We start from the raw sequence: 25,599 nt of genomic DNA on the forward strand, positions 1-25,599 counted from the left end.
CACCAAAAAAAAAAAAAAACCCCCAAAAAAACAAAAAAACCCCCAAAACTAAATGAACAAACAAGCAAAAAAACCAGCAGTTACAATCTGGGCGTGGTGGCACAGGCTTGTAATCCCAGCGCTTGGGAGGCTGAGACAGGAGGATCAGGGTTCTCGGAAAGCCTCAGCTACTCCCTTCGCAATTCAGTGAGACCCTATTTCAAAAATAAAAAGACTAAAATATAGGGCTGGGGGTGTAGCTCAGAGGTACAATGCCCCTGGGTTCTATCCCCTGTACCACAAAACAAAACAAAACAACAAAAAACAAAAAACCCAGCAGTTTCCATGTGGATGCCTGCTGCTCAGGACAGAGATGGACTGCACAGCCAGGACCCCAGCCTGGCCTGATCTGCTGCTTGGCTGGCTCCAAGCTGCAGGAGCTGCATCTTCTTGCTTTGGCCCCCAGCTCTGAGAAGCATCAACAGGGACAGCAGCTCTTCCCGTGTCCCCTGTCTTGCCATCTCACCTGGGAGCCTCCCTGGGCTCCTCGCCCAGCGTCTCTGGCATGCATCTCTCACTGATCTTTTCTCCCCATTCTTTAAGGTTGGTTCCAGAGAGTGGGCCTCAAGAGAAGACCCCCAAATCTCTGGGTATGTATTGTCTGTGAACGGCCCCCCTGGATTTTGACTCTTTGTGCTCTGGGCTGGGTCATGGAATAGAATTAGGTCAGAGGAGGCCTGAGGGCTCAGGTGTCCGAGCCCCTCATTTCACAGAAGGGGAGGCTGAAGTCACCTGCGGTCCCACACTGGAGGGCGGCGGCAGGCCGGGGATGGGGCGCTGGAAGTGAAGCAGCGTCTGTTTATTTGCACCTGGTCTGCCAGGCGTTGCCGCTGGGATGAGAGAGAAGGATCCATGCCTGTTTGATAGCAAGCTGAACATCCTCCCTCGCCTCAAAGGTAGAAGGCAGCCAGGTCAGATTCATACTCACGGGATAGGGGTCCAGAGAGGGCCTTTTGATCTATTTTAAGCAAGTAACGATGTCTTCACTGAGCATATTAAGAAATTAAACCACATCCCACAGCCCCCTCAGTCAACTGGTCCCAGCAGGCTTGAATGTCAGGGGAAGTGGCCAACCTCAGGGTGGAGGGAGAGCGGCTGGGTGGGTTAGGAGGCTTTCTGGAGGAGGAGGGAGAGAGAGGAGGAAGGAGGGTGAGGGGATCCTTTTTGGGCCTGATGACCTAACTCTGTGGAGAGGCAGCTGAGGTGCATGAGGCCTGGCTGTCGGGCAGGGGGCCTGAGGCCGCAGCCCTCCCTCGGGCTGGGGGAGGGGAGCACCCAGCCTCGGCTACAGGTGATGGGATTGGCGGCAGCAGTGGCTGCTCCAGCAGATGTGAGGCCAGCCAGCTTCTGGGCAGGCCCTGGCTACTCAGCTCAGCAGGTGGGGCGCTTGGCTGAGGGCAGGCTGTTGCCCTAGAGGCCCCGGGATCAGGACAGGGTCATGAAGCTGGGCCTGAGAGGCAGACCTGGCATAGAAGCTTCAGTGGCAGCTGCTTCTCCCCTGCTCCCTGGCTGGGCTGCAGTGGGGTGATCCCAGAGAAGCCTGGGGTGTACACATGGCACTGTAAATGTCCTCTGTGGGCTACCCCTGAGATTGCCAGCACAGGGTTCAAGCAAACAGACCCTGTTGCAGGGGTCAGGCCATGGGCAGGTGCTCTGACAGGCCTTTCAGGGTGGCCCTTAGAGGTCGGTGTAGGTGAGGAAGTAGGGTAGGGGGCTCTGACCCTCCAGCTGTCAGCTGGGGCCATGTAGCTCAATACCTAAAATGTGCCTGGCGCATCGTAGGGCCTTTGTGGCATGGGGTGCAGCCGCAGCCTGCCCCAGATCTTGCTTTGGTCAGCCGGCCCCTGACTGTGGGCACCCTCTGCCCTGCCTCTTACCTCTGGGTAGACTCTGAATCCCCTCTTCATCCTTGGCCCTTGCTCCTTCTCCTTGCCCAGAGAGAATGAATCCTTTGCAAAAGGAGGGACTGGGCAGAGGACCAAGTGGCCAGAGTGCTTCGAAGAAGCCCCAGACTCAAGATCTGGGCATCCTCCGCCGCCCTAGATGGTGGCTCCACCCCAGGGGATCCCTATGTGTAGGTTCTCCCAAGGGCAGTGAACTCCACACCTCGTGAGCAGGAGAAAAACAAGGGTGAGGTCTGGAGGGGCCTGAGCTCAGCATGTGCTCCCCACGTGTCCCGTTCTTCTCGCTCAGTCCCCCCAATATTCCAACTCTGACACTTACTGCTTTCCTGCCTCAAGGACATTCTCCCTGAGATAGGGTCATCCCTCGCAGCACACTCGCTGCCCTGCCTCCTTAATAATAAGCACTGTGCCTTTCAGTCCGTGACTGGGCCAATATCAAATACAAGGCATACTACGGGTTTGGTGTTGTCTGGAAGTAACTTTGCCATATCCATGGCAAGCGCATCTGAAGGTGGCTGGGTCTAAGCTTTTCCATGAAACAAGGGGATTGGACTAGTGTTAGTTCTCGGGCCCCTCCAGCTCAGCCGTGGTGTGAAATGGCCACAGGCCTGTTTTATTTTCCCTCTTGTTGATCCACTTTCCCGCCCTGCCTCTTCCCCAACCCCTACCTTAGACTGAGGTGTTCGGTACTTGCTGGATGGACAAGTGAACAGAAAGGGATGGCATGGTCCTCAGGCATCCCTGGCAGTGCTGCTCTGTTGAGCTGAGACGTATTGGGCAGAAGACTCGAGGAGGGGGCTCGGGCAGCGCAGCGGAGGCGGCCCCAGGGTGGGCAGTGCGGTGGCTGCTGGATGCTGGCCGTCCTCAGCCCCACTCCTGCTCCTCCTTTCTCCCCAGAACCAAAAACTCTGGCCCGGCCCACAAGAGATGGGGCTGAGAAGCCTGCCCTTGCTACTTCCCAATCCGCTCCCACACTGACAGCCTTCTCCATCGGCCATGCCAAAGAAACCCACCCTTTGCTGAGAGAAGAGGACCAGAAGGAGACCAGCACCAAGGTACCTGGTGGAGGGTCTGGAGGAGGAGGAGGGGGAGGAGAAGGAGGAGGAGGAGGAGGAAGTTGGGGTCAAAGTGGACCTCTGGCTGAATGCAAGCATGGCTCTGAAATACCCAGTGTGGATCTAATTCGTGGGAAACGGAGCCCAGGCAGCTGCCCTGAGCCCTTCAGGCCAGGACCTGTAGGTGGTTTGGGGCAAGGGCTGGGGAGAGGCAGAGGAACAAGGACAGGGCTGGGGGTGGGGCCCGGCCACGGGAGGAGTTGAGGTTGCTGAGAGGAAGGGCTCCTGTGGGCAGTCCGGAAGGAAGCAGGATGTGGGGAGAGGACAGAGGGCTTAGGTGAACCAGGCTGAGTAATTTGAACTATCAGGTGGGACAGCCGCTGACTCCGAGGCTGCGGGCCCAAGTCTGTACTGGACAGGCTGACGAATCCCTGGCACTTCTAAGGTGACCTTGGAAGGTGGCTTTCCTTCCCTGGTTTGATGAACGTGATACAGCTTGGAGACAGGGACTGGTGCCCCTTCCTAAAACAGAGATACAGTACCTTGGCTCAGTGAACGTGTCTTGGTGGCTCCACTGTGGATTGCGTGACAGGTGGGGATTCTGTGTGGGCCCTGGGGGACAGGCACCGCTCGCCCCAGCGAGAGTCTCATAATCCTTTGTGATGAGAGGACTTCCTCCTCCACCCGCTCAGCCACCCACCCGAGGCTCGGCTCGTGGTCCTGCCACAGGAATTAGCATGAAGTCGTTGGCCCATCATCTCAGTTCCAAGCGTCTGCTCACTCTCCACCGTGTCCTGATGTTCTGCTCAACCCAGCCCACACGCCACCTCCAGCCTTTGTTGCTCTCCTGCTGCAACAACAGTCTCCTCCCGACTGGATCATTCCTCACAAGCACAGTAGAGCTCTCTGTGTTTTCATCTTAAGAAAGCATGACGCCGGGCGTGGTGGCGCACGCTTGTAATCACCGTGCTTGGGATGCAGAGACAGGAGGATCACGCAGGTTCAAAGCCAGCCGCGCTGGCTTAAGAGACCCTGTTTCCAAATTTAAAAAAATATATAAAATAGGTCTGGGAGTGTAGCCCTGAGGTAGAAGGGCTTCCAGGAACCCCAGTACCACCCCCCCCAAAAAAAAAAGAAAGCATGACAAAATCCAAACACAGCTATTGCAAGCCTCTCCCCAAAGGCAGCCACGTCTCAATCCTCTTCCACTTTGACCCAGCGGCAGCTCTTGATCAGGCTTGTGGTCCGTCCCTGTGAATTCCCCATTTGGGGATGCTCTTTCTTGGTTCTCTGCTTCTACCAAATGCAGCTTCTCTGCCCTTCTTTGCTGGCTACTCCTCATCTCTCTGAGCCCTACACGCTGAGTTGCCTGGTCCTCTGGCCTCTGGTCTGTTCACACTACCCCTGAGGACGTCTCCAGTCCAGGACATCGAGTGCCACCTTTCTGGCGACGACTTTCCCACCTCCCTGCCCCCCACCTCCAGACTCACATGCCCAGCTGCTGCTCACCATTCAGCTTGAATCCTCGCCTCACAGCATCTCCTTTCTCCAGTGTCCTTGCTCAGTGAATGGCAGTAAAACCCAAAGCCCACCTCCCAATAGCTCAGGCCAAACATCAGGGGCACGCCCTGGACTCTACCTTGCGTATTGGCAGCAACCACTCTACCTTCCAAACACACCCAGCGCCTGGCCTTTCCCCCATCCCCCAGCCCCTGCTCCGCTCCAGCCCCACCTCTTGCTCAAGTGCCCAGTTGTCTCCTGACCTTGCCCGCCCGCCTGCTGCTGCGGGAGCTCTGGGAAGCGGATACCAGGATGCCCTGTGGTTGTGTAAGATAGCATCACTGGGGGAGGCTGGGCGAAGGGCACATGGAGATCCTTGGTCCTAGATTTACAACTTCTATGAGTCTCAAAATATTTGGGGAAAAAGGTCAGAAAAGATAACCCTTGAGAAGCCACTGCTCCCAAATGCAAGTCAGGTTCTGTCCCTCTCTACCCGTCTTGGCGCTGTGAGGTCTGACCGTGAGGCCTGGCTGGAGGAGACAGACATTTTCCCCCCAAGGAAATGGCGGGAAAATAAAGAGAAACGCCTCTAACTATCTCCCTGCCCCCAGCCCCATACATTTTCCTGCTCTGGCCTGGAGTCAAGCCCACCAATTGGAGAAATTTATGACTGCTCTGTTCTCCTCCCTCCTAACGCCTCATAAAAAGCCCCAAGTCTGTAAGGAAGGGAGCTCCTGGCATTCATGGACTCTTTCCTCAGTCAGTTCCGGGTTTTATTCTAGAATAAAATCTGTTCCCTGCTGTCAAGCTGTGCTCCTATTGTCTATATTTCCCAACACCCATAATCTTCAATGGCCTGCGGCGTCCTTTTGAGGAAGAGCCCTGGTTCTTGCCGTGAAGTACAAGGCCCCGTGCGCTGGGGATCCTGCCGCCTCCCTGCCGTGGGTCCCGTCGTGGTCTGGCCTGGAGTGGTCTGGCCGGTGTCCTTCCCACAGTCCCCACCCACGCTGGGCAGGCACACTCTGGCTGCAGGGACTTTAAAATTTGTGCCTCGGCTTAGAACACTTCTCTTCTGGAAACTTCTAGAAACCTTAGTGGCCTGCTCCCTCCCTTCATTCATGTCTCTGCTTAAATTCCACCTCCTGGGGAACCCTCTGGGCCTTCTTTCCTAGAGCAAAAGCCACTGTCACCTCTGTCTCCTTACTTTTCCTCTAACACATTTTGCCTGACATGAGATATTAGTCTGTTTATTCTTTGTTTCCTCATTTCTGGAAGCCCTTAGAGGTCAAGGACTCTGACTTTTTGTTCTCTTTAGGGACAGTGATTGGCACACAAAAGGTATTCAGGTCCTTGGTGATCGAGTGGCTGAAAGTAGAGAAAGTACGGCGAGTCCTCACGCTAATAAAGCTTGTCTTGACCTCGTACCAGGTCCAAGTCACCATCTCCAAGTCTGCCCAGGAGAAGATGCGGCTGAAGCAGATGAGGGAGATGGAGCTGTTCTGGAGGGCGAGGGAGCCGGAGCGGGAGCCATCATCCCAGGGCCTGGTCTCGCGGAGAGGCTTAGTGAAGGAAGGTACCTCAGTGAAGGAGCAGGGTGGGTGTCTCACAGACTGGAGAAACTTCTTGGCCACCTCTTGGGTTCTCAGCCCTCCAAAAGAGGTGCTGTCGGCAGCTCTGCCCTGTCCCCATTCTGAAACTGGACAGAAAGCCATGTCCATGCGTAGACTGCTGATGGGCGCATCTCCAGAGGAGGACCCTGGGGCCCAGGGCAGACAAGACCAGCTCAGTCCTAGGACTCTCTTTGCCTCCACAGGCCTCCTTCCCCTGCGGGGCAGTGGGACCCTGTCTGTGCCCACCAGGCTGAGCAGCCCACGCAGAAACAACATGGGCATCACGCTGAGGAAGCGAGCCAACCGGTCCTCTCTGCCCAGCATCCCCGTCAGCAAGCAGGAGCCAAGCTTTGCCCGCCATGCTTCAGGTGGGGCTCAGACCTTTGCCTTGGGATGCTCTGCGGTGTGGCAAAGGGGACTCTGGCAGCTCTGCCTGTGCCCATGTTAGACTAGAGGCAACCCAGGGAGGGGGCGGTCACCTTGCAAAGAGAGAAAGAGTCTGGGACTCATAACAGTCTGTGGGCCGAACTGGGGAGCCAGGATAGGACACCTGGACAAGTTGCTCAGCTAGTGTGACATGTCTTGGAGGTGCCATCAGTATATCAGGGCCAGAGATGCTGGCTAAGGGCACACTTAAGAACGAAGAAGAAAATATAGGAAGAGGAATAGTGGGAAGAACTTGTATTACTGCCTGTTGCTTCACACTGTCAGGGACAGGGCTGGTTACAGACTGGGATGGGAGTGTCTACAAGTCCTGTAGGAAACCTCAGGCCAGGGGAGGCTCTGGTCCTATTCTATTTTTGCCTCTTTTTTTTTTTATTAACTGTACATTCACACCAGCTTTCATTTGAAAAGATTTTATTAAAAAACACCAAAGCTGAGATTATATACCTGCAATCCCAGTACTTGGTGGACTGAGAAAGGAGGGTTGCAGGTTCAAGGCCAGCCTCAGAAATTTAGGAAGGCTGTCAGCAATTTAGTGAAATATTGTTTCACAATAAAAATGACAAAGGGCAAGGATTGTAGCTCAAAGGCATAATGCCCTTAGAGTCAATCCCCAGCACAGAACAAAACAACAACAAAACATTGGAAAACAATAATTTTGGTTCAGTTTCTTTTAGTGTGGAGTGTGGTAGACTAAGATGGTAGACTAAAGTATAACTTTGGTGCTATAAATAATATCGAATCACCTCCTTTTCAATTCTTTCTTTTGTTTATGCTGTGGTACTGGGGATTGGACCCCAGGGCATTCCACCTCTGAGCTGCACCTCTATACCTCCAGCCCTATTTTTTAAAATTTTAATTGGAATCAGGGTCTCACTAAGTTGTGAAAGCTGGCCACACACCTGCGATCCTTCTGTCTCAGCCTCCCAAGTACCTGGATTACAAGCATGCGCCACCACGCCTGGCTCCCGTCTGTCTTTTGGATTGTGTCAAGTAGAAAGTCTTAATTTGGGGCTAGTCTTTAGCAATCTCTCTTTTTTAAATGCAGAGATCCTCCTTCAGGCTCAACGACATCTGAAACTGGCTATGACTTTATAGCTAGGGTTTTAAAAATCATTTTTATTAATAATATAAAATTCTCTGATGAAACAATATTACTTTGTCCATTTAAAGTGAATTTATTTAGGACTTGGAAGGAGACTTGACTTAAAGAAAAGTCAAAAGTAACTAAAAATGCTAGTTATTTGTGTGTGTGTGTGTGTGTGTGTGTGTGTGTGTGTGTGTCACTGGGCTTATTTTTTATTCTTTATTTTGAAACAGGGTCTTACTAAGTTGCTGAAGGCTTCACTAAATAGCTGAGGCTGTCTGCGAACCATGAGCCTCCGGTCTCAGCCTCCCGAATGCTGGGATTAAAAGTGTGCGCTACCACACTCGTCTTGTGTGTTTATTTTAAAATCTAGAGGGAGGCTGGGCATGGTGGTGCACACTCGTAATCCTAGTACTTGAGAGGCTGAGACAGGAGGATCACAGGTCCGAGGACCACCTCAGCAAGTTGATAAGTATGAGATGCTTATCAACCTAGTGAGACCCTGTGTCTAAATTAAAATAGAACTGGGGGTGTAGCTCAGAGGAAGAATGCCCCTGAGTTCAACCCCTAGTAACACACACACACACACACACACACACACACATACACACACACACACACACAAACACACACATCTAGATGGATGCTAAGTGCCCCTGGGATGAGACGAAGGCAGTTGACAGGAAGCTGGCTTGCTCGGCATCCTGAATAGACCAAGGCTTTTTGAGAGCTTCACAGGTAGTGTGTGATCCATGTCCATTTTTGCCGGGAAGGACTGGAAGGTTAGATGGTACCTTCTGCCTCCTGGAAGTCTACCCGGGAACTGAATAAGAGATGTTTCACTTGTCAATGGCAGAACTGAGAACAAAGCCCAGGATGACAGTCTTTGTGTCTTGGTTTTATGGAAAGGGCTGCGTCTCCACTGCACTTTGCCCAGGACTGCTTAGGTAACTGTAGTGAAAAGCATCTCTGGGAAGGTGAAACCCTGAGAACTAGCCAGAGAGCGAAGGTCTGGACTGGAGGGGACCTTCCTTCCTGGCTGTGTGGTGGAGGAGCCGAGGCCTCCAATACCCAACGGTGGGATTCGAGGGCCTCTGAAATTCCTTCTTCTCCTAGGATTTTGATGGTGGCATCTGCCCTGGAAGAGGGAGAGCCTAGAGAACAGCCGACAGGGGCAGAAGCGGCAGCCACCGGCTCTAGGCTTGCCTGTCCTCCAGGGTTAAGCTTGCGCTTCCTTCCTGTTTTGTGCTGCAGCTAACTCGTTACCTGCAGTGCTCACCTTGGGGTCTCCTGAGTGGGAGGAAGAGGAGGAGGAGCTGGATCTTCGAGCCTTCAGGGAGTTGAGGCCCTTCTCGAACCCAGAGCTGGGCTTGATGGACGCCCTCCAGGGCCTCAACAGCAACGACTGGTAAGGAGACACTTTCCCAGGTGGGGAGGGGAGGTGTGCAGAGAACTCCTGCCCCAGCCACTCTCCTCTCCTGATAACAGGCTCTGGGACCCTGGGAGGAGCGTGTGTGTGTGTGTGTGTGTGTGTGTGTGTGTGTGTGTGTGTGTGGCACAGGGCCCCTGGTTTGCACAGATCAGGGCTCCTCCCTGCTCACCCACCTGTGACAGGCCGGGCCTTGCTTCTCAGGCAGCTGAAGGAGAAGGGCCTGGTGAGCATCCGGCGCCTGGCGGCCTGCCACGCAGAGGTCCTCCCCGGGAGGCTGCACGACGTGTCCTTGGCAGTGGCTGGGGAGGTGAGGCCCCTGCCAGCCGTGAATGGCGTCTCCTCTGCCCCTCCCTCTCCCCCGGTGCACAGCTGCCACGCAGGGGCCTGGGCTCCCTGGAATGCAGGCATGCCTGCTTCTTCCTCAGCACCGAGGTAGGAGGTGGCTGCCCATTCCTCAGATAGGAGCACTGAGACCTGGGGTTTCCTTGTTTGTAATCTCTGGGACCAGAAACATTTGGAGTCCCTTGTGTCTTTTTGTCACAGTCTGTGTTGGCTTCTGTACTCAAAACAGAGGGGTGCGTTGGGACAAATCCCTGACTTCAGGCAGTCGTGCCATTTCCCAAGGCCTGGGGCTCGGCCTAGGCAGGGCCCAGAGGGCTGGTAAGATGCACTGGCATCTCGTGCAGGCCAGGCTCCACCCTTGGGCCTGGCCGCCCCCTTGAGAGTAGACAGAGCATGAACACAGAGAACATTGTGTGGACCACAGGCCGGCCCCGCTGTGCTGCGGGTTTGGGCCTCCCTGCACGTGGCCTGGGCTCAGTTTCTTTCTCTAAAAAATCAGAGTCCTATACCAATACCTCACAGGAATTGTCAAGATCTAACTGCACATTTTTTTGTATATGTGCTTTATTTATGTATGTATTTATCTATTCATTTATCTTGTGGTGCTGGGGATGGAACTCAAATTCTACCTCCAGGTTACACCCCCATTCTTTTTTTTTTTTTTTTCCGTAGTACTAGGGATGGAACCCAGGGGCCTTCTACCTCCAGGCTACACTCCCAGACCTATTTTTTTTTTTTTTTAATTTGGAAACAGGGTCTCACTAAGTTGCTGAGAGCCTCACTAAGTAGCTGAGGCTGGCTTCGAAACTGCGCGATCCTCCTGTCTCAGCCTCCTAAGTACTGGGATTACAAGCGTGCACCACCATGCCTGGCTTAATTTTTTATTCTTTCTTTTTGAAACAGCGTCTCATTAAATTGCGGAGGGCTTCATGAAGTAGCTGAGGCTGGCTGTGAACCCAGATCCTCCTGTCTTGGCCTCCCAACTACTGGGATTACAAGCGTGTGCTACCATGCCTGGCTTATGCATGCGCATAAGCTGCCTTGGGGCAGTTAATTTTCATTTCCAGCGTAGCTAGGGGTGCAGGAGCGGGTGGCAGAAGGGGGATGCAGTGCCGTTGTCTGTGTGTTCCCAAGCCCTTGGCTGGATCCTGCGGTCCTGGAGGGCCCTCTCCTTTCTCTCTCTCCAAGGTCTCCAACCTCCGCTCCAAAGTGTCCCGTCTGGCCATTAGAACCCTGGCAGACCTCTTCCGGGCCCTGAAGAAGAACATGGACCAGGAGGCGGAGGAGATTGCCCGCTGCCTGCTCCAGAAGATGGGAAACACAAGCGAGTTCATCCAGCGGGCCGCCAACCGGGCCCTGGCTGCCATGGTGGAGAACGTGACCCCTGCCCGCGCTCTGGTGGCCCTAACCTCGGCCGGTGTCTAGTATGTGGCTGCCTGTTGTCAGAGGAGGAGGCAGGGGAGAGGCCCTGGGATATGAAAGGAGGAGGGAAGGATGGGAGAATGGACAGGGAGGGAGCGAGGGAGGCAGACCATCGAGGCTGCAGAGGGCCCCCTGGGATGTCGGAGGCTTAGGCGTAGAAGGCGCCACTTCAGGTGTCACAGACCAGCTTTCCAGTGAGCTTTTCCCCACCTTTCCCGGGCCAGGTTGAGGATAATGGGCTCCCTGGATGAAGAGGGGTGCTATTTTTCTGCTCCAAGGCTGGGGAGCACAGGGTGTCAGGGAAATGACCTTGGATTAAGGGCTGCAAAACAGCTTCAGCTGTGCCCCAGGGGCTCTTGCCCCTTCCAGGGGAGCGGTGCTTCTGTCTGGCCCAGTAAGGAGAGGAAGGCACATAACTGACCTTCTCCTGGGGAGTGGATGAGTCAAAACCAAACCCACAGCAAAGCCAAAGCCATTTCCCAAGTCCTTTTCTCCCACGGGGCAAAACGCCTCTCCACCCTAGTAAGTCCAGCAGTGTAGGGTGTTGCAGTAGACCCCAAAGGTGCTGAGACTCCCACCGGACAGCTGACCTCTGCAAAGGGTGAGGTGTGCCTGAGCCGTCTCGCCTGACTTTACATCCTGGAGTGCTGCTTCACCTGCCTGGGCCTCCCTTCCTCGTCTGTACATGGGGCAATAATGGTGTCTTCCTTGTAGGTCATTATGAGGAGTCACTGAACTGATTCATGAGAGCCTGCCCCTTCCTACTATCTACTGAGCATTAACTGTGGCTAACTTAACGTGGAGAAGTTAGTACTAAGGATTGAATCCAGGGCCTTGCACATGCTAGGTATATATATTACCACTGAGCAACATCCTCAGACTCACAAGATACTGTTATTATCAACATTTTATAGGTTGAGGCAAACGGAAAGATCCCCCCAAAGTACAATTAACTTCTCCTAAGTTAATTCAGACCCCTCCCCCCGCTGACCATTGGCCAAAATACCTGACAAGCACAACTTAGAAGACGAAAGATGTTTTGGTTCACTGTTTTTAGAGTTCTGTCCATGGTTGGTTGTCTTCAAGGCAGAAACTGCTTTGTGTCAGGGCTTTAGGGCATGGTGAGGAAAAGCTATTCTCACATCATGGTGAATGGGAAGCAGAGTGTGAGACAGGAAGTGGCCAGGGACAGATAGAGCCACCAAGGCCCCACTCCAGTGACCCACCTCCTGCAGCCGTGTCCCACTTCCAAACCTATGAGATTCTCTGAGGATTGTTTTATATCCAAACCCTAACGGATGGGGAAGTGCATGTAGACAGAAGTCTGCATGCTTAGGCGGGTCCTGAGAATGCTGACTCAGGGTGTATCGGGACCCTAACGGCTATTGTTACTATCGTTAACCTTTGGCCCCATCATCAGGAACTGACTGTTCTTTCCTCAAAGAGTCCCAGCCCACAGGGACAGGCTTTGAGGGTGCACAGCCTGCAATTGGAGATCCATGAGTGCCAGTCTGGGGGCCCCGCATCCCTACCCTGTGACTGACCCCCTTGGCTTGTGATTGTATTTCCTTTCAGCCACCGGAACCCCTTAGTCCGGAAATGCACTGCTGAGCACCTTTCGGCCGTCCTGGAGCAAATAGGTGCAGAGAGACTTCTCTCGGGCACCAGGGATAGCACAGACATGCTGGTGCACAACTTGGTGAGGCTGGCCCAGGACTCCAACCAAGACACCAGGTAGGACAAGGCTGTGCCTGGGGCGGACCAGGCAACCTGTCAGCCCAAGGGTCCTGTTCATGCAGCCCGGCTTCCCTGGGTCAGGCAGAGGGAGAGTCACATGGATGGAAGCTGTATCCTTTCCTTCCAACCGTGTCCCACCTCTCTCCAAAGGCACAGCCAAGCCAAACAAGGGTGTGTCAGCGCCCGCCTCCTTTAATCTCCCTGGAATCCTTGCGGTGTTTCTTCTCTTCCTGATGTAGCTCCTTTCTCTGTAAGGCCACTCAGTCATTTTCTCAAGAGGTATTTGGTGAGCACCCTTCACTGTTATTAACACGGCAGTGACTAGGAAAAGAATTCAGCTCCTGTTGTCTTATCTCCTAGTTGAAGAAGACAGATAATAAACAAATAAATATTAGATCATTCTAGACAGAGGACACTAAGGTAAAAGGCGGGTAAGGAGAGCCAGATGGGAGGGAGTTCAGACAGAGCTGGGGAGACCTGGGAACTGAGCAGCTGGATGGAGCCAGCTCTGTGAGGATCCGGTGTGTGATCCACCCAGATGGAAGTTGTCCAAGGTCCCTGGCTCGGAGCACCTTGGTGTCCAGGGGCCTGGCTGGCCAGGCTGGGTGGACCATGGGGAGCCAGGGATGTGGAGGGCGGGCCCAGATCCTGGAGGGGTTGGGAGGCAAGGTCAGGGATTGGGCTTTTTTCAGGGGTTGCATGATGGGAGGTACATGAGGACTTTTTATTGGGAATGTGAGAAGTTAATAGAGGGTTTTAAGCAGGATAGAATTTGGGTCTGATTATCTTCCAAAGTTGGAGGCTGGGTACAACCCTGATTCCCCCATCCCTTGGTTCGAAGGTCATGGTCATATATGTTTGGATGCGAGTGCGAGTGTCTAGTCCTCCTGCTCTCTCCTCACTAGCCGTGGGTGTGGTGCTGCACCTGGCTGAGCTCCAGAGGGCATGCCCGCGTGCGTCAGAGCTGTGCTCCGGATGGTACAGCGCTTGCAAGTGGGTCCCTGGAGGGCAGCGGCACCCGCTCTTCCCTCCGTTGCAAAGGCTGTTGTGTGTAGCCTCCTCACACATGGCCCCGTGGAGCTAGATAGGGCTTTTCAGGAATAAGCTCAGAAAGAGCAGCACTGTCCAGGGCCTGAGTACACTCCCTGGCTCCATGGGCCTCCCTCCCGCTGGCAGAGGTATCTACCTCCTTTTGGTCTGGCCAAGATGTGGCAGTATCTGAATTTTTATTTTATAAATCTAATGAGTAAAACTGACAGCTTATTGTTGTATTTGAGTGCCCCCCCCCGATTTCTAATGAGGTTGAGTTTTTTTTTTCTTCCATAGGCTTGTTAGACATTTGCTTAAAAAAAATTCTTTCTGGCTGTTTGGTGGAGGATCAATAGTGGGGAGGGGGCCAGGATACAGGGACACACAGACAGATGGCTATGCTGCGGCCCTAGCCAGGATAACTAGGAGAGTGGGTGGCATTGGGTGTGCTGGATGGTGTAGCCAACAGGATATGGGTAGTGAAGGTTTCAAAGACAAATAGATCTAAGATGCCTGTTAGGTTTTTTAACTGAACAGCTGAGTGAATGATAGTGCTGTTCATGCGAAGGAGGGATGCTAGTGGAGAGGAAGGCTCTGGCTTGCTTGTGATTGTTGGTAGTGCATGGGAATCAAGACCTAAGATCACTCCCGATTGATACTCCCTTCCTTCTCTCCCATTATCCTCATAGTGAATAACGCCGACTGCATTTCATTTCCCACTTCAGAACTCTGTGCCTTCTGGTCCTTGAGTCACTGTACCTCCTGGCTCTCCTTGTCTTCTGGGAACATTTCTGTGCCCTGCCCACTTTCTCATGGAGGTGGTTCTTCTGTCTCTCACTTCTCATGGTTCTAGCCACCAGCAAACTCTTGACACTTTCCCATCTCTCCCTGCAGCCACTCACTCACCCCTCTTTCTTTCTTTCATATATATATATATATATATATATATACATACACACACATATATACACATATATATGCACATATATACACATATATATACATATATATACACACAAATATATGTGTATATATACATATACATATATATACACACAAATATATGTGTATATATACATATACATATATATACACACATATATATGTGTATATATACATATACATATATATATACACACACACATATATATGTGTGTATATATATATATGTATATATATATATATATATATATTAGTGGTACTGAGGATTGAACCTGGGGCATTCTGGTTTCGAGCTACACCCTCAGCCACATTTTATTATTTTTTCTTTTGAAGCAGTGCTTATCAAGTTTCCGAGGGCCTCAGTATGTTGCTGAGGCTGGCCATGAATCTGCAATTCCCTTGCCTAGACCCTTGATCGTCAGTAGCCCCCCCCCCCCACCAGCCCCTTGGAGCTAGGGATGGAATAGCTTTATTACTGACACATTTGCAAACTTGGTGGTTGTTGCTGCTCACATAAACTTTTGAAGTTTGCATTGTAGGAACTACGCTAGCTATGAGCCTTTCTTTTCTTGTCGACCTTTTGATTTATTTACAGAAATAATTTTGGGTGCTCCCAGGGGCATTCTACCTCTGAGCTACATCCCCAAGCCCTTATTTATTTTTTGCAGTACTGGGGTTAGGACCTAGGGGCATTTTACCTCCAGGCTACACTCCCAGCCCTATTTTTATTCTTTATTTTGAAACAGGGTCTCCCTAGGGTTCTGAGGGTTTCTTAGGTTGCTGAGGCTGATATTAAACCCATGATCCTCCTGTCTCAGCCTCCCAAGGACTGGATTGCAGGCGTGCACCAACACACCTGGCCCATCAGTCCCATATCTCTAATGCTTGTAGGGGACTTGTCATCACGAGACGTCCCACTGTTACCTTCAGAGCAGTGTCCCTCCAAGAGCTCATGGCTTCCTTTCCAAGCCTGCTTCTCTTGCTACATCCCTTCTATCGTTCAAGGTCAAGTTGCGAGACAGGGACGCTCATCCTTCATTGGCTCTAAGACACACATCTCCCCTACTGGAATACCTGTGACATTGGCTTGTACATTATAATCAGTGGCCTCTCACGGTTGCTGTTGGGCAGGCAGTGATTACAACCTGAGCTTTATTACTGACACATTTGCAAACTTGGTGGTTGTTGCTGCTCACATAAACTTTTGAAGTTTGCATTGTAGGAACTACGCTAGCTATGAGCCTTTCTTTGCTTGTCGACCTTTTGATTTATTTACAGAAATCATTTTGGGTGCTCTGCAGAGAACTGCTGGGTTTAATTACTGTTGTAAAGGTCTTAGAAATGTTAGACTCTTGTTCAGCATTGAAATGGAGCGTGCAAATAAGTGGTGGGCCGTCAATTAGACATAAACGAAGCAAACATTTATTGTAGAAGGAATGACTGAAAATTGACATTTCTTACGAAGCAACTACCAAGAACTTTACCTGACCCAAGGAAGGAAAATACTCATAAATAACATTATCTTCTCTTTCTGAAGTAGTTTTCACCTATGAGCAGTGCCATTGAAAACAGTGGAAATTGCCAGTATTTAATTTTTTCTTTTTTCCTTAGTGGAAAATAAAGTAATGGCACATTTTACAATTATGAGATCTTAGGTTGGGTGAAATATGATAATTCTAGATATTTTCTGCTTCACCTCCAACCCATTACCAAATTCTGCAGTTTCAGTCCCTTTAGCAGCTCTTAAATATGGCCTCCTCCTCCTCCTCCTCCTCTTCTTCTTCTTCTTCTTCTTCTTCTTCTTCTTCTTCTTCTTCTTCTTCTTCTTCTTCTTCTTCTTCTCCTTCTCCTCCTTCTCCTTCTCCACCTCCTCCTCCTCCTCCTTCTCCTCCTCCTCCTTCTTCTTCTCCTCCTCCTTCTTCTTCTCCTCCTCCTCTTCCTCCTTCTCCTCCTCCTCCTCCTCCACCTCCTCCTCCTCCTTCTCCTCCTCCTCCTCCTCCTCCTCCTCCTCCTTCTTCTCCTCCTCCTCTTCCTCCTTCTCCTCCTCCTCCTCCTCCTCCTCCTCCTCCTCCTCCTCCTCCTTCTCCTCCTCCTTCTTCGATACTGGGTATGGAACCCAGGGGCCTTCTACTTCCAGGCTACACCCCCAGACCTATTTTATTTGGAAACAAGATCTCACCAAGACTGGCTTCAAACCTGCAATCCTCCTGTCTCAGCCTCCCGTGACTGTCCTTTCTTATTCCCATTCTACTGCCTTACTTCAAATGTCCCTTTCTTGCCTGGGCTGTGATGGTGGTCTCCTGGCCTCTAGACCTATCCCCTCTCATCTACTCTTTATACTGTGCTGGAGTTGTTTGAACTAATGGGCAAATCTGATCAACCCTTTGCTCTTCATTTCCTGCAGGCTGAACTCCCTCCTGTCTCTCTAGACAGAGCCCTACTTTCTTCTGTCCATTTCCGTGTCCAGCCCCAGCTCACTCTTCCCCAACCATATTCTGCAGAGGTGTCAGGATGTCATGACCCTTCTCCTCCAACTTAGTTCCTAGTCCCACCCCATTGTGAACTCCTATATATCCTTGGATCCCAACCTTGCCTCTTCTAGGAAGAGTCCCTTCCTCATCTATCACTGCTCACCAGCTCTAGTTGACCACTCCCTCCTATATGGTCCCAACACATCCTCCTTCAGACTTTTAAATGTTTCACACTAGAAAGTAGTTAAGTGCGTTTCAGTATAGAATGCAACAGACTTCTGAGCAGCTATTTAAAAAGATTCTTATGAAGAATTGTAAATGACATGCAAAATGATTAACAATAAAGGGAAAGTTGTATATATATGCATTTTTTATGGTACTGTGGATGGAACCCAAGGGCATTCTACCCCCAGCCCTATTTTTTATACTTTATTCTTTTTTCTTTTTTGGTGGTATTGGGGTTCCTGGAAGCCCTTCTACCTCTGGGATACATTCCCAGACCTATTTTATATATTTTTTATTTGGAAACAGGGTCTCTTAAGCCAGCGCGGCTGGCTTTGAACCTGTGTGATCCTCCTGTCTCTGCCTCTCAAGTGTGGGGATTACGAGCATGCACCACCATGCCCGGCTTATTCTTTATTTTGAAACAGGGTCTCACTAAGTTGTGGAGGGGCTCACTAAGTAACTGAGGCTAGCCATGAACCTGGATCCTCCTGCGTCAGCCTCCCAAATGGTAGGATTGCAAACGTGCGCTACCACGTCCGGCTGTATTTGCATTTTGATATCAACAAAAATACATATGCATAGAAAAAAGACGGTAAGAAAATAGGTAAAAATTTAAATAGTAATTCTCTCTTGGTAATGGTGTTTTAGATGGTGTTTATTCTTTTGTGAATCTAATTTTCAATCAGGTAGGGATTGCTTTTCTCGTTAGAAAAAGTATTAAGGACTCCCCTACTACAATTAGGAAAACTGTGTAAAGCTGGAGAGCAAATGTATCCTGTATTCCTGTGGCTGCTTCTTCATCTCACCCTTTCTGTTATGGCCAGGTTTTATGGCCGGAAGATGGTGAATATCTTGATGGCGAATGCCAAGTTTGACGCATTTCTGAAGCAGTCCCTCCCATCACATGACTTGAGGAAGGTCATGGCGGCCATCAAGCAGCGGGTGAGCAGGTGGAGGGAGTCACAGTCCTCAGGGCTGGCGAGGCAGTGTAGCCTGGTGGCATTGTGTGGGCTGGGAGAGGGGGAGTGGATTCTGGAGGCTGTCAAGTCCTCCATCACCCCTGCCAGGTGGCATAAGTGTGATGTCTGTCCCCTGAGCTCACACCTGGTTCTGCCTCTCACCGCTTCTGTCCCTCGCGCTCCCTGCCTCTGCACCTTCTACTGTTAAGTGGGGGTCTGGATCTGTGCCCCGGTCACTTCCAGGGCTCGGGAAGGCTCACCCATGGCCTCAGAAGCTCTCCCCGGCAGAAGGGGTTATTCTTCATGTTAGAGTCTCTCCTGGAAGTCACACAGTTCCCTAGAGGACCTCTTCTTTTGGCTCATGTTTATGTGTATTTTTTCAGGGAACAAAAGACAATCGTGAACTTCCATCTGCCAAAGGCCGCAAGGTGTCGCGGAGCCTGGTTGCGTGTGAGAACGGGCTGCCCATCGAGGAGGGGTACAGCTGCTCTTGTCTCCCTGGGGCCCCTGGTCCATGACTGCTGACACAGGCATCTTGCTTGCCCACGGGTGGCTCTGGGGTGGATGTGTGGATCTGTAGTATGGCCGAGACCTAGTTGGGTCCGCAGTACTAAGGGTTGGATTTAAAGGATGTGTTCTTCCACTCACATTTTGGGTAGGGCACGTCCTGGGAGCATCTGCCAGTGGCAGTCAGGTTCTGCAGTCTTGGCCAAGGGACTGCAGTCCTGCCGGCATAGGCGGGCTGTGTCCTAGGTTGGGATCTTTGCATGAACTGGGCATCTCTGCACTCACTTAGATTACCAGATCCTTTAGCCTCCAGATGTGGGTATGCAGATAGGGCAGGGCTGGGGCCTGGGGGCAGACTAAGACTGGTTCAGAGGCTGAGCTGGGGCATAAGCAGAAGAGAAGGCATGCTCTGAGGGGCTGGAGGGTGGGTGTTGTGAGTAGTTAGAAACCCAGTAGGAATCTGATGGTCACTCCTGTGCTTAAAATGTAAACCATTCTGCCATGTGTTGAGAAGATCCCATCTGGCTGAGTGTGATTCCTGTTCCCGGTGCAGGGTGCCAGGAAAGGCCTGCCGCCTCTGCAGTAGTAATCCCTGCAGGCTCCATGCATCCTCTCTCAGCAGAGCAGCTCCTGCTCCCTGCCCCTCCCTGGCCTCCCTCCCTGCTGCGCCTGTTTATGCTTTGGGGTCTTCACCTATTGGTCCTACAAGATTCAACTCACCTATCAGCTTCTCCCAGATGTTCTCTGAGACACTGCATGTCCCACGTCCTCAGGGCGGACAGCTGCCCTCTGTTCTGTGTAACGCTGCCTTCCACTGGTCCCTGGCATCTTTGAGTCAAACCTGTGTTTATCATCTCATTGTTCTCAATGCCCAGCACAGCTTTTGGCTTTCAAGGGTGTAGCATGCAGGGGGATGGCTGATGTTGGGTCCTGTTGGGGGGACATGGGTGCAGGGCGTGAGCTTAGCAACCCTGGCTTTGCACTTATGTGGGACGCAGGACTTCTATATGGCGCTGCTCTCACACTGGATGGAACAGGCTGGGGGCTTTAAAGGCACGTGATCCAAATGTCAGGGCACAGGGCTGCTTAACATTTCCCTAGTTACTGGAGGAGTCTGAGCAGAGTCTAGTTGACCAGGTGCAAGAATGTAGGCACCAGGTTGAAGGTGGGGTGAGAGCTTTCCCCACTCTTAGATTAAATGTGAACCTGTTGGGCTGGGGGTGTGCTCAGTGGTAGAGCATTTCCTAGTGTGCATGAGGTCCTGGGTTCAATCCCAAGCACCACAAAGAAAAAAGAAAGCAGGCAACCAAGAAAGAGAGAGGGAGGAAGGAGGGGAAAAAGGAAGATTCAGCAGTCATCTTTCCATAGACACCCCCTTACTCCAACCTCCCCAATGCCAATTCTTCACATGTTTTCTGAAAAGGAAGACAAAGGCAGGAAGAGAAAGCTCTGCCTGCTGATGAAGGGATGGGACCCTAGGTGACCTACTGCTGTCCCTTGAGGAGAAGAGGCTCCCCGAGCTTCCCCAGGCTAGTGTCCCTAAGCAGCAGGTGGAGGAGAAGCTGGGGGTGGACTAGGCCCCTGGTGGCGACAGGCCTGGTGGGGGGAGGCCCAGAGGAGGGGGTTCTTGGCTCAGGCTCAACTCTCCTTCCACCTAGGCTTGGCTGCAATGGCCCGCGGCCCACAGGGCTGCGCTCCTCCGTGCGGGGCGGCGTGGAGATGGCGGAGCAGCTGCGGGAGCTGACGCGGCTGCTGGAGGCCAAGGAGTACCAGTCTCGGATGGAAGGCGTGGGGCGGCTCCTGGAGCACTGCAGGACCAGGCCAGAGCTCATCACTGCCAGCCTGGTCCAGGTGAGCACAGCTCACCGCACCCTCCGCTGGCTCCCTCTGGGGTGCAACTTGGAAAACTGAATCAGGTCGGACACTGTGCCGGGGTATAAAAGGTCCCGATAGTCACCTGCTTTCTAGTCGGCCTTGTAATACCCAAAGGCTACCTGGGTGTGGTGAAGTGCTCTACGGCACCTTGGAAGTGCTCAGAGACTTCCCGGGGTCTCTCATCACTCCGGCACAGTTATGATCTGGAAGCTAGGAGGCAGAGGCAGAGGCTGCGGCTGAGGTTGCTTTTGGTTAGTTATTTATGTCACATTTGGAGGCTGGGCCTGTGACCGGATTGGTGACTAGGTCATGATGGATGGGCAGGGGCGTTAGGAGTAGGTACAGCCTTTCACAGGCTGACACCGGGGCGGCTGCTGATAGTCAGCCACATGGCAGAGCAGAGCGGGGTGGAGTCAGCAGGCCTGGTGTCCCCCGAGGTTCTTACTTGCTATGTGATCGGAGGCAACTCATTTCCCTCTGAGTCTCAGTCGTTGTTTATGGGAAAGCGGGGGTGATAACATACACCTGGTTGTTAAGGTTGTTGAGGTCATTTAGTGGAAGTGCAGAGGAGCCGCCAGGATGCTGTGGATTCTTGGCGCATGAGGAGTGTAGTTCTTCACCCTTGTCTGCCCCCTCTTGGAGGAGCTGGATTCTTTGGGGGTTCTGGCACAGGTTGGGAGATCCTTTTCAAGGATGCAAGAGGAGTCGCTGGTGCTGGGGGACCCCTGCCTGGCCTGGGTTCCCTGAAGCTCTTGGTTTCGTTCCTCCAATAGGTCTTTGATGCTTTCACACCGAGGCTTCAGGATTCCAACAAGAAGGTGAACCAGTCGGCCCTGGAGTCCCTTGTGAAGATGGTCCCGCTCCTCAGAGAGCACGTGCTCCCCGTGCTGCTCTCCCTCATCATCGCTGTGGCAGACAACCTCAACTCCAAGAACTCGGGGATTGCCACCGCCGCTGCCAACGTGCTAGATGCCATGATGGACAGCCTGGGTGAGCGTGCTGCCGCAGCCCCGGGGACCCGTCACCACCGCCACCTTCTGCTTGGGAATCATCTGAGAGGCGAAGGGCTCTTGGTTGGTTCTTGGGCCATGTTTGTCCAGTGGCTGTGTAAACCAGAAACCAGGTGTTGTTGGCACTCCATGGTCTCTGGGTGGAATCGGTGTGTCTATCTCTGCTTCCTTCCTTCCTTCCTTTTTTTTTTTTTTTTATAGTAGTAGGGATTGAACCCAGGGACATTCTACCTTTGAGCCACACCTTCGGCCCTATTTATTTATTTTTTAAATTTTGAAACAGGGCCTCATTAAGTTGCTGAGGCTGGCCATGAACCTGCGATTTTCCTGTGCCAGCCTGCCAAGTACAGGGATTATAAGCATGCACCACCATGCCTGGCTTGTGCTCCTCCTTTCGTAGACAATCAGAAGGTGATATTTGGTGTATCCAGTACATAGAGAGAAGTAAGTTCAAAACTGCAGAGCTGCTGAGATAGTAGACACGAGTAGACTTATGTCCGGGCCAGTAGAGCAATGACTTTTCACAGAGGAGTGTGCACTCAGCGTGGGAGCGTGTGATCTGAGAATTGCCTTCCTTTGCCATATTGTTGTGTATTTCAGCGAGCACAGGGCTATGTCTTGCTTCTAGCATTCACAGACCATCTCACCCTGAAAACACCTGGTGCACCTGCTCCTCCCGTCCTCCCCGGGCAAGCCCCTCTCCTGGGGCTGGGACAGCAGCGGTGTCCTTGGCTAGAGCTGCCAGGAGGAGTTTCAGTTACAAATCAAAGGCCTGGTCAGGCCCTTCTCTGCCTGTTGAGTTCATAAATACTGTCAATTTCCACCTTTCATCTCAGAGGGAATTTATGATTTGCTGAGTTTGTTGCCGTAGAACAAACAACATAAATCCAGCTCTAAATTACGATTTGTTCTCAGCGCTGCTCTGGGTAAGTGAGATTGCTGTTGCCAATAACCAAGGCTCTTGGTAAATCACCAGGGGTCTTGGATTTATTGGGGAAACCTGCACCAAGTAGAATGTGCTTTAGCTCTTTGAAGAGGATGAACACCTGAGTCTGCAGAGAGGGGTTTTAACTCGTGCTGCCCCAGCTGTTTCAGTTTCTGCCCCTTATCATCAGGCCAGCTTCCTTGAGCATGGTGGTCTGGAGCTTTGGGGAGCAGAATTCAGTGTCTCTTGTAGTCACAAGACTCAGGTCCCCACTGCTTGGGGTTCTGCCCTACTGACCTGGGAACCTGGAGATGTTGTGTGCATTAGTCCATTTTTCTGATGCTATAACAAACTACTGGAGGGTGGGAACTTTACTAAGAAAAGAGGTTTATTTAGCTTACAGCTCTGGAAGTTTAGGAGCATGGTGTCAGTTTCTGCTCGGCTTTGGCAGGGCCTCATAGTGGATGTGGCTGGCATCACAATGGCAGAATGTGTGAAGAAGAAATTACACAGTGAGACAGGAGGGCAGAGACCAGGGAGGGGCAGACTCTCTCTTATCTATCTATGTGTGTATGTATGTATGTTTTGTGGTACTGGGGATAGAACTTGGGGGCATTCTACCTTCAAGATACACCCCCGGTCCTTTTTATTTTTATTTTGAAATAAGGTCTCATCTCGCTAAATTGCTGAGGGTCTTACTAAATTGCTGAGGCTGTTCTTAAACCCACCTGTCTTATCCTCCCAAGTCCTGGTATTACAGGCATGTGCCACTGTGCCTAGCTAGACTTTCACATTTTTTTTTTTTTTTGTGGTACTGGGTGTGGAACCCAGAGGCTTTCTACCTCTGGGCTATACTCCCAGAGCCATTTTATATTTTATTTGGAAACAGGGTCTCGCTAAGTTGCTGAGAGCCTCACTCAGTAGCTGAGGCTGGCTTCGAACCTGCGCGATCCTCCTGTCTCAGCCTCCCAAGCGCGGGAATTACAAGCGTGTGCCACCACACCCAGCTGACTTTCACTTTTTTATAACAACCCACTCTCCGGGGACTGACTCAGTTCTTGAGTCCAGTGTTAATCCTTTCTGAGGGTGATGCCCCCAGTGACCAAATTACTCCTCAGTAGCCCCTCTGCTGAGAGTTCCATCACCTCCCAACATTACCACTGGACCAAGCTTCCAATGCACAAGCCACGGGCGGGGGGGGAACACATCTAAATTACACAGCCTGCCTTTGTGATCTGATCCCCTCAAGGAAGGATTACTGTCACCAGGGAGATGCCTATGGTTTTCTCTTCCTTCTGGGACAAATCTCCTTGGATACGCTGACAATGCCCCCTCTGGCCTATCAGCTAGAGGCTTTGGGATGGCGATGGTGGAAGCAGATGTGAGGAGGATGGTTATTCTCTCTAATTCTTAGGTCGGTGCTCTGGCTGCAATGGAAAGGTGCCAGCCCCCAGGGCACAAATGAGCCTAATTAATTCCTGGCACAAGGCGCCTGCGGACGGGACAGTGACGCGCACTGTCTTGGCTTCAGGTGGTAAGGAGCTGCCTGAGCCTCATGGCTTTGCGGTGTCACACCCTCTCAGTCCAACCAGTAACTCTGGTTTCAAACGTGTTCTTAACCCTGAAGTGGCAAGCAGGTTGGAGGCTGGAGCTTGGGGGAATTAGGTAGGTAACAAGGAGAATGCATTGTCAGCAAACACCAAAGGCAGACTCAAGCTGTCTCTGGGAAGTTCTCATCCGCCCGGAAGGGGCTGAGCCCACAGAGGGGAAGATGGATGTACATAACTTAGCTCCCCACCACCCAGGAGCAGGAGACGAGGGTGGGTGGGAGAGAAGAGAAGGGGCCTGGCTTCCCCAGCCACCCACGCTGACCTTGATGGTTCTAGTGGTTCTCTGGGGAGCGGTGGTGGCAGTGTGTGTGTGTGTGTGTGTGTGTGTGTGTGTGTGTGTGTGTATGCACGCTCGGAGCACCCTGAGACCCCCTGGAAGTGGCTTGGAGCTCTTTGATGGAGCTTCTCCCATGCCTACTTCTTCGTGCCCTCCCAGGGATTCTGGGCGCCAGGCTGTAGATGGATTGTGAAATGCTTAAACGTGTAAAATCACGAGGCAGGGGCTCAGCGTGCTCTCAGGGCCATGGGGTTCAAGAGCAATGCCCAGGGTTGGGGAGGGGGGTGCTCAAGCATCATCGGGATGGTACAACCAGACAGAGGCTGGCCTTCTTGGGCAACCTCTTAGGATCCCTCTTGATTCTGGAGTTCAGTGATAAAGTCGGCTTACCAGCCACAATTATTGTCTCTTTCAGTTCTTTGATTTCTTAAGGGTGGGTGGGCTGAGCAATGTGTTGGTTGACAGAGCATTTCTGCCCCCGTACCTCTTTTGGGGGCAGTGGGGGACATGTGCTGGGCAGCTTGCTCCCTGACTTTTGTCGTGCGTCATGCCTGCCTGGGGGCCTCTCCTGCCTCGAGGCTCGGTGGCTTCCTTCCTACTCAGCGCCAAGACCTTCTGATTCCAGGGAAATTATTCTGGGGATTAAGGAAGTCTCTGTGCAGACTGGTTGGCCCTGTCTTTGGATTAGAGAAGAAACTTCACTAATGAGAACATCAGGCTGCTGACAGCTCAGCCTCTTCCAGGTGACCTTCGTGTTCAGGCTTCTCAGAGCCACAAGGAGCTGGAAATTTAGCTCAGCCCCTGGCCGGCACTGGAGAGAGCAGATAAGCTTGGAATGGGGATGGCTTCAGATCTCCTCTTGCTATTTTGATCTCTGAGTTTAAGCTTATTGCCTTATATAAATCATATGACCAACATTTTATTGTCAGTGGAATTAAAAAATTTGTCCGTGATGCCTCTCCAGTATAGCAGCTGACTAAAAATACATCTCTCCTCTAGTTCCTCCTGTCCACGTGTATACAAATTTCCCTCATTGCAAATCACAATGCAAATACAGTTTGGGTTATGCTTCTTTTGTGGAGCAGTACCCAGTTTCTCATGCGGTTATGTAGTCTTTCTAGATGACTTCAAGATAATAAAGTGAATAATAAAAACATTTACTTTCACTACTGTAGAAGTCATACTTATTAATCCTTG

The 25,599-nt window shown here is 51.8% G+C and overlaps 1 protein-coding gene across 1 annotated transcript in view; it reads left to right on the forward strand.

Annotated features, from left to right (window-relative positions):
* Positions 1 to 25,599, forward strand: part of TOGARAM2 (TOG array regulator of axonemal microtubules 2) — a gene marked incomplete at both ends in the record, with an annotated part of 44,606 nt that overhangs the window by 8,417 nt on the left and 10,590 nt on the right. Inside the window, 12 exons of the mRNA XM_080711346.1 lie at positions 583 to 629; positions 2,841 to 2,998; positions 5,927 to 6,071; positions 6,312 to 6,476; positions 8,894 to 9,047; positions 9,273 to 9,378; positions 10,602 to 10,837; positions 12,411 to 12,569; positions 18,064 to 18,181; positions 18,582 to 18,676; positions 20,364 to 20,556; positions 21,354 to 21,570. Of these exons, the coding sequence (XP_080567472.1) occupies positions 583 to 629; positions 2,841 to 2,998; positions 5,927 to 6,071; positions 6,312 to 6,476; positions 8,894 to 9,047; positions 9,273 to 9,378; positions 10,602 to 10,837; positions 12,411 to 12,569; positions 18,064 to 18,181; positions 18,582 to 18,676; positions 20,364 to 20,556; positions 21,354 to 21,570 (1,793 nt within the window). The remainder of the gene's footprint in view (positions 1 to 582; positions 630 to 2,840; positions 2,999 to 5,926; positions 6,072 to 6,311; positions 6,477 to 8,893; positions 9,048 to 9,272; positions 9,379 to 10,601; positions 10,838 to 12,410; positions 12,570 to 18,063; positions 18,182 to 18,581; positions 18,677 to 20,363; positions 20,557 to 21,353; positions 21,571 to 25,599) is intronic.

Source organism: Muscardinus avellanarius (assembly GCF_963383645.1).
Source record: "Muscardinus avellanarius genome assembly, chromosome: 15".
In the NCBI taxonomy this organism is placed as follows: domain Eukaryota; kingdom Metazoa; phylum Chordata; class Mammalia; order Rodentia; family Gliridae; genus Muscardinus; species Muscardinus avellanarius.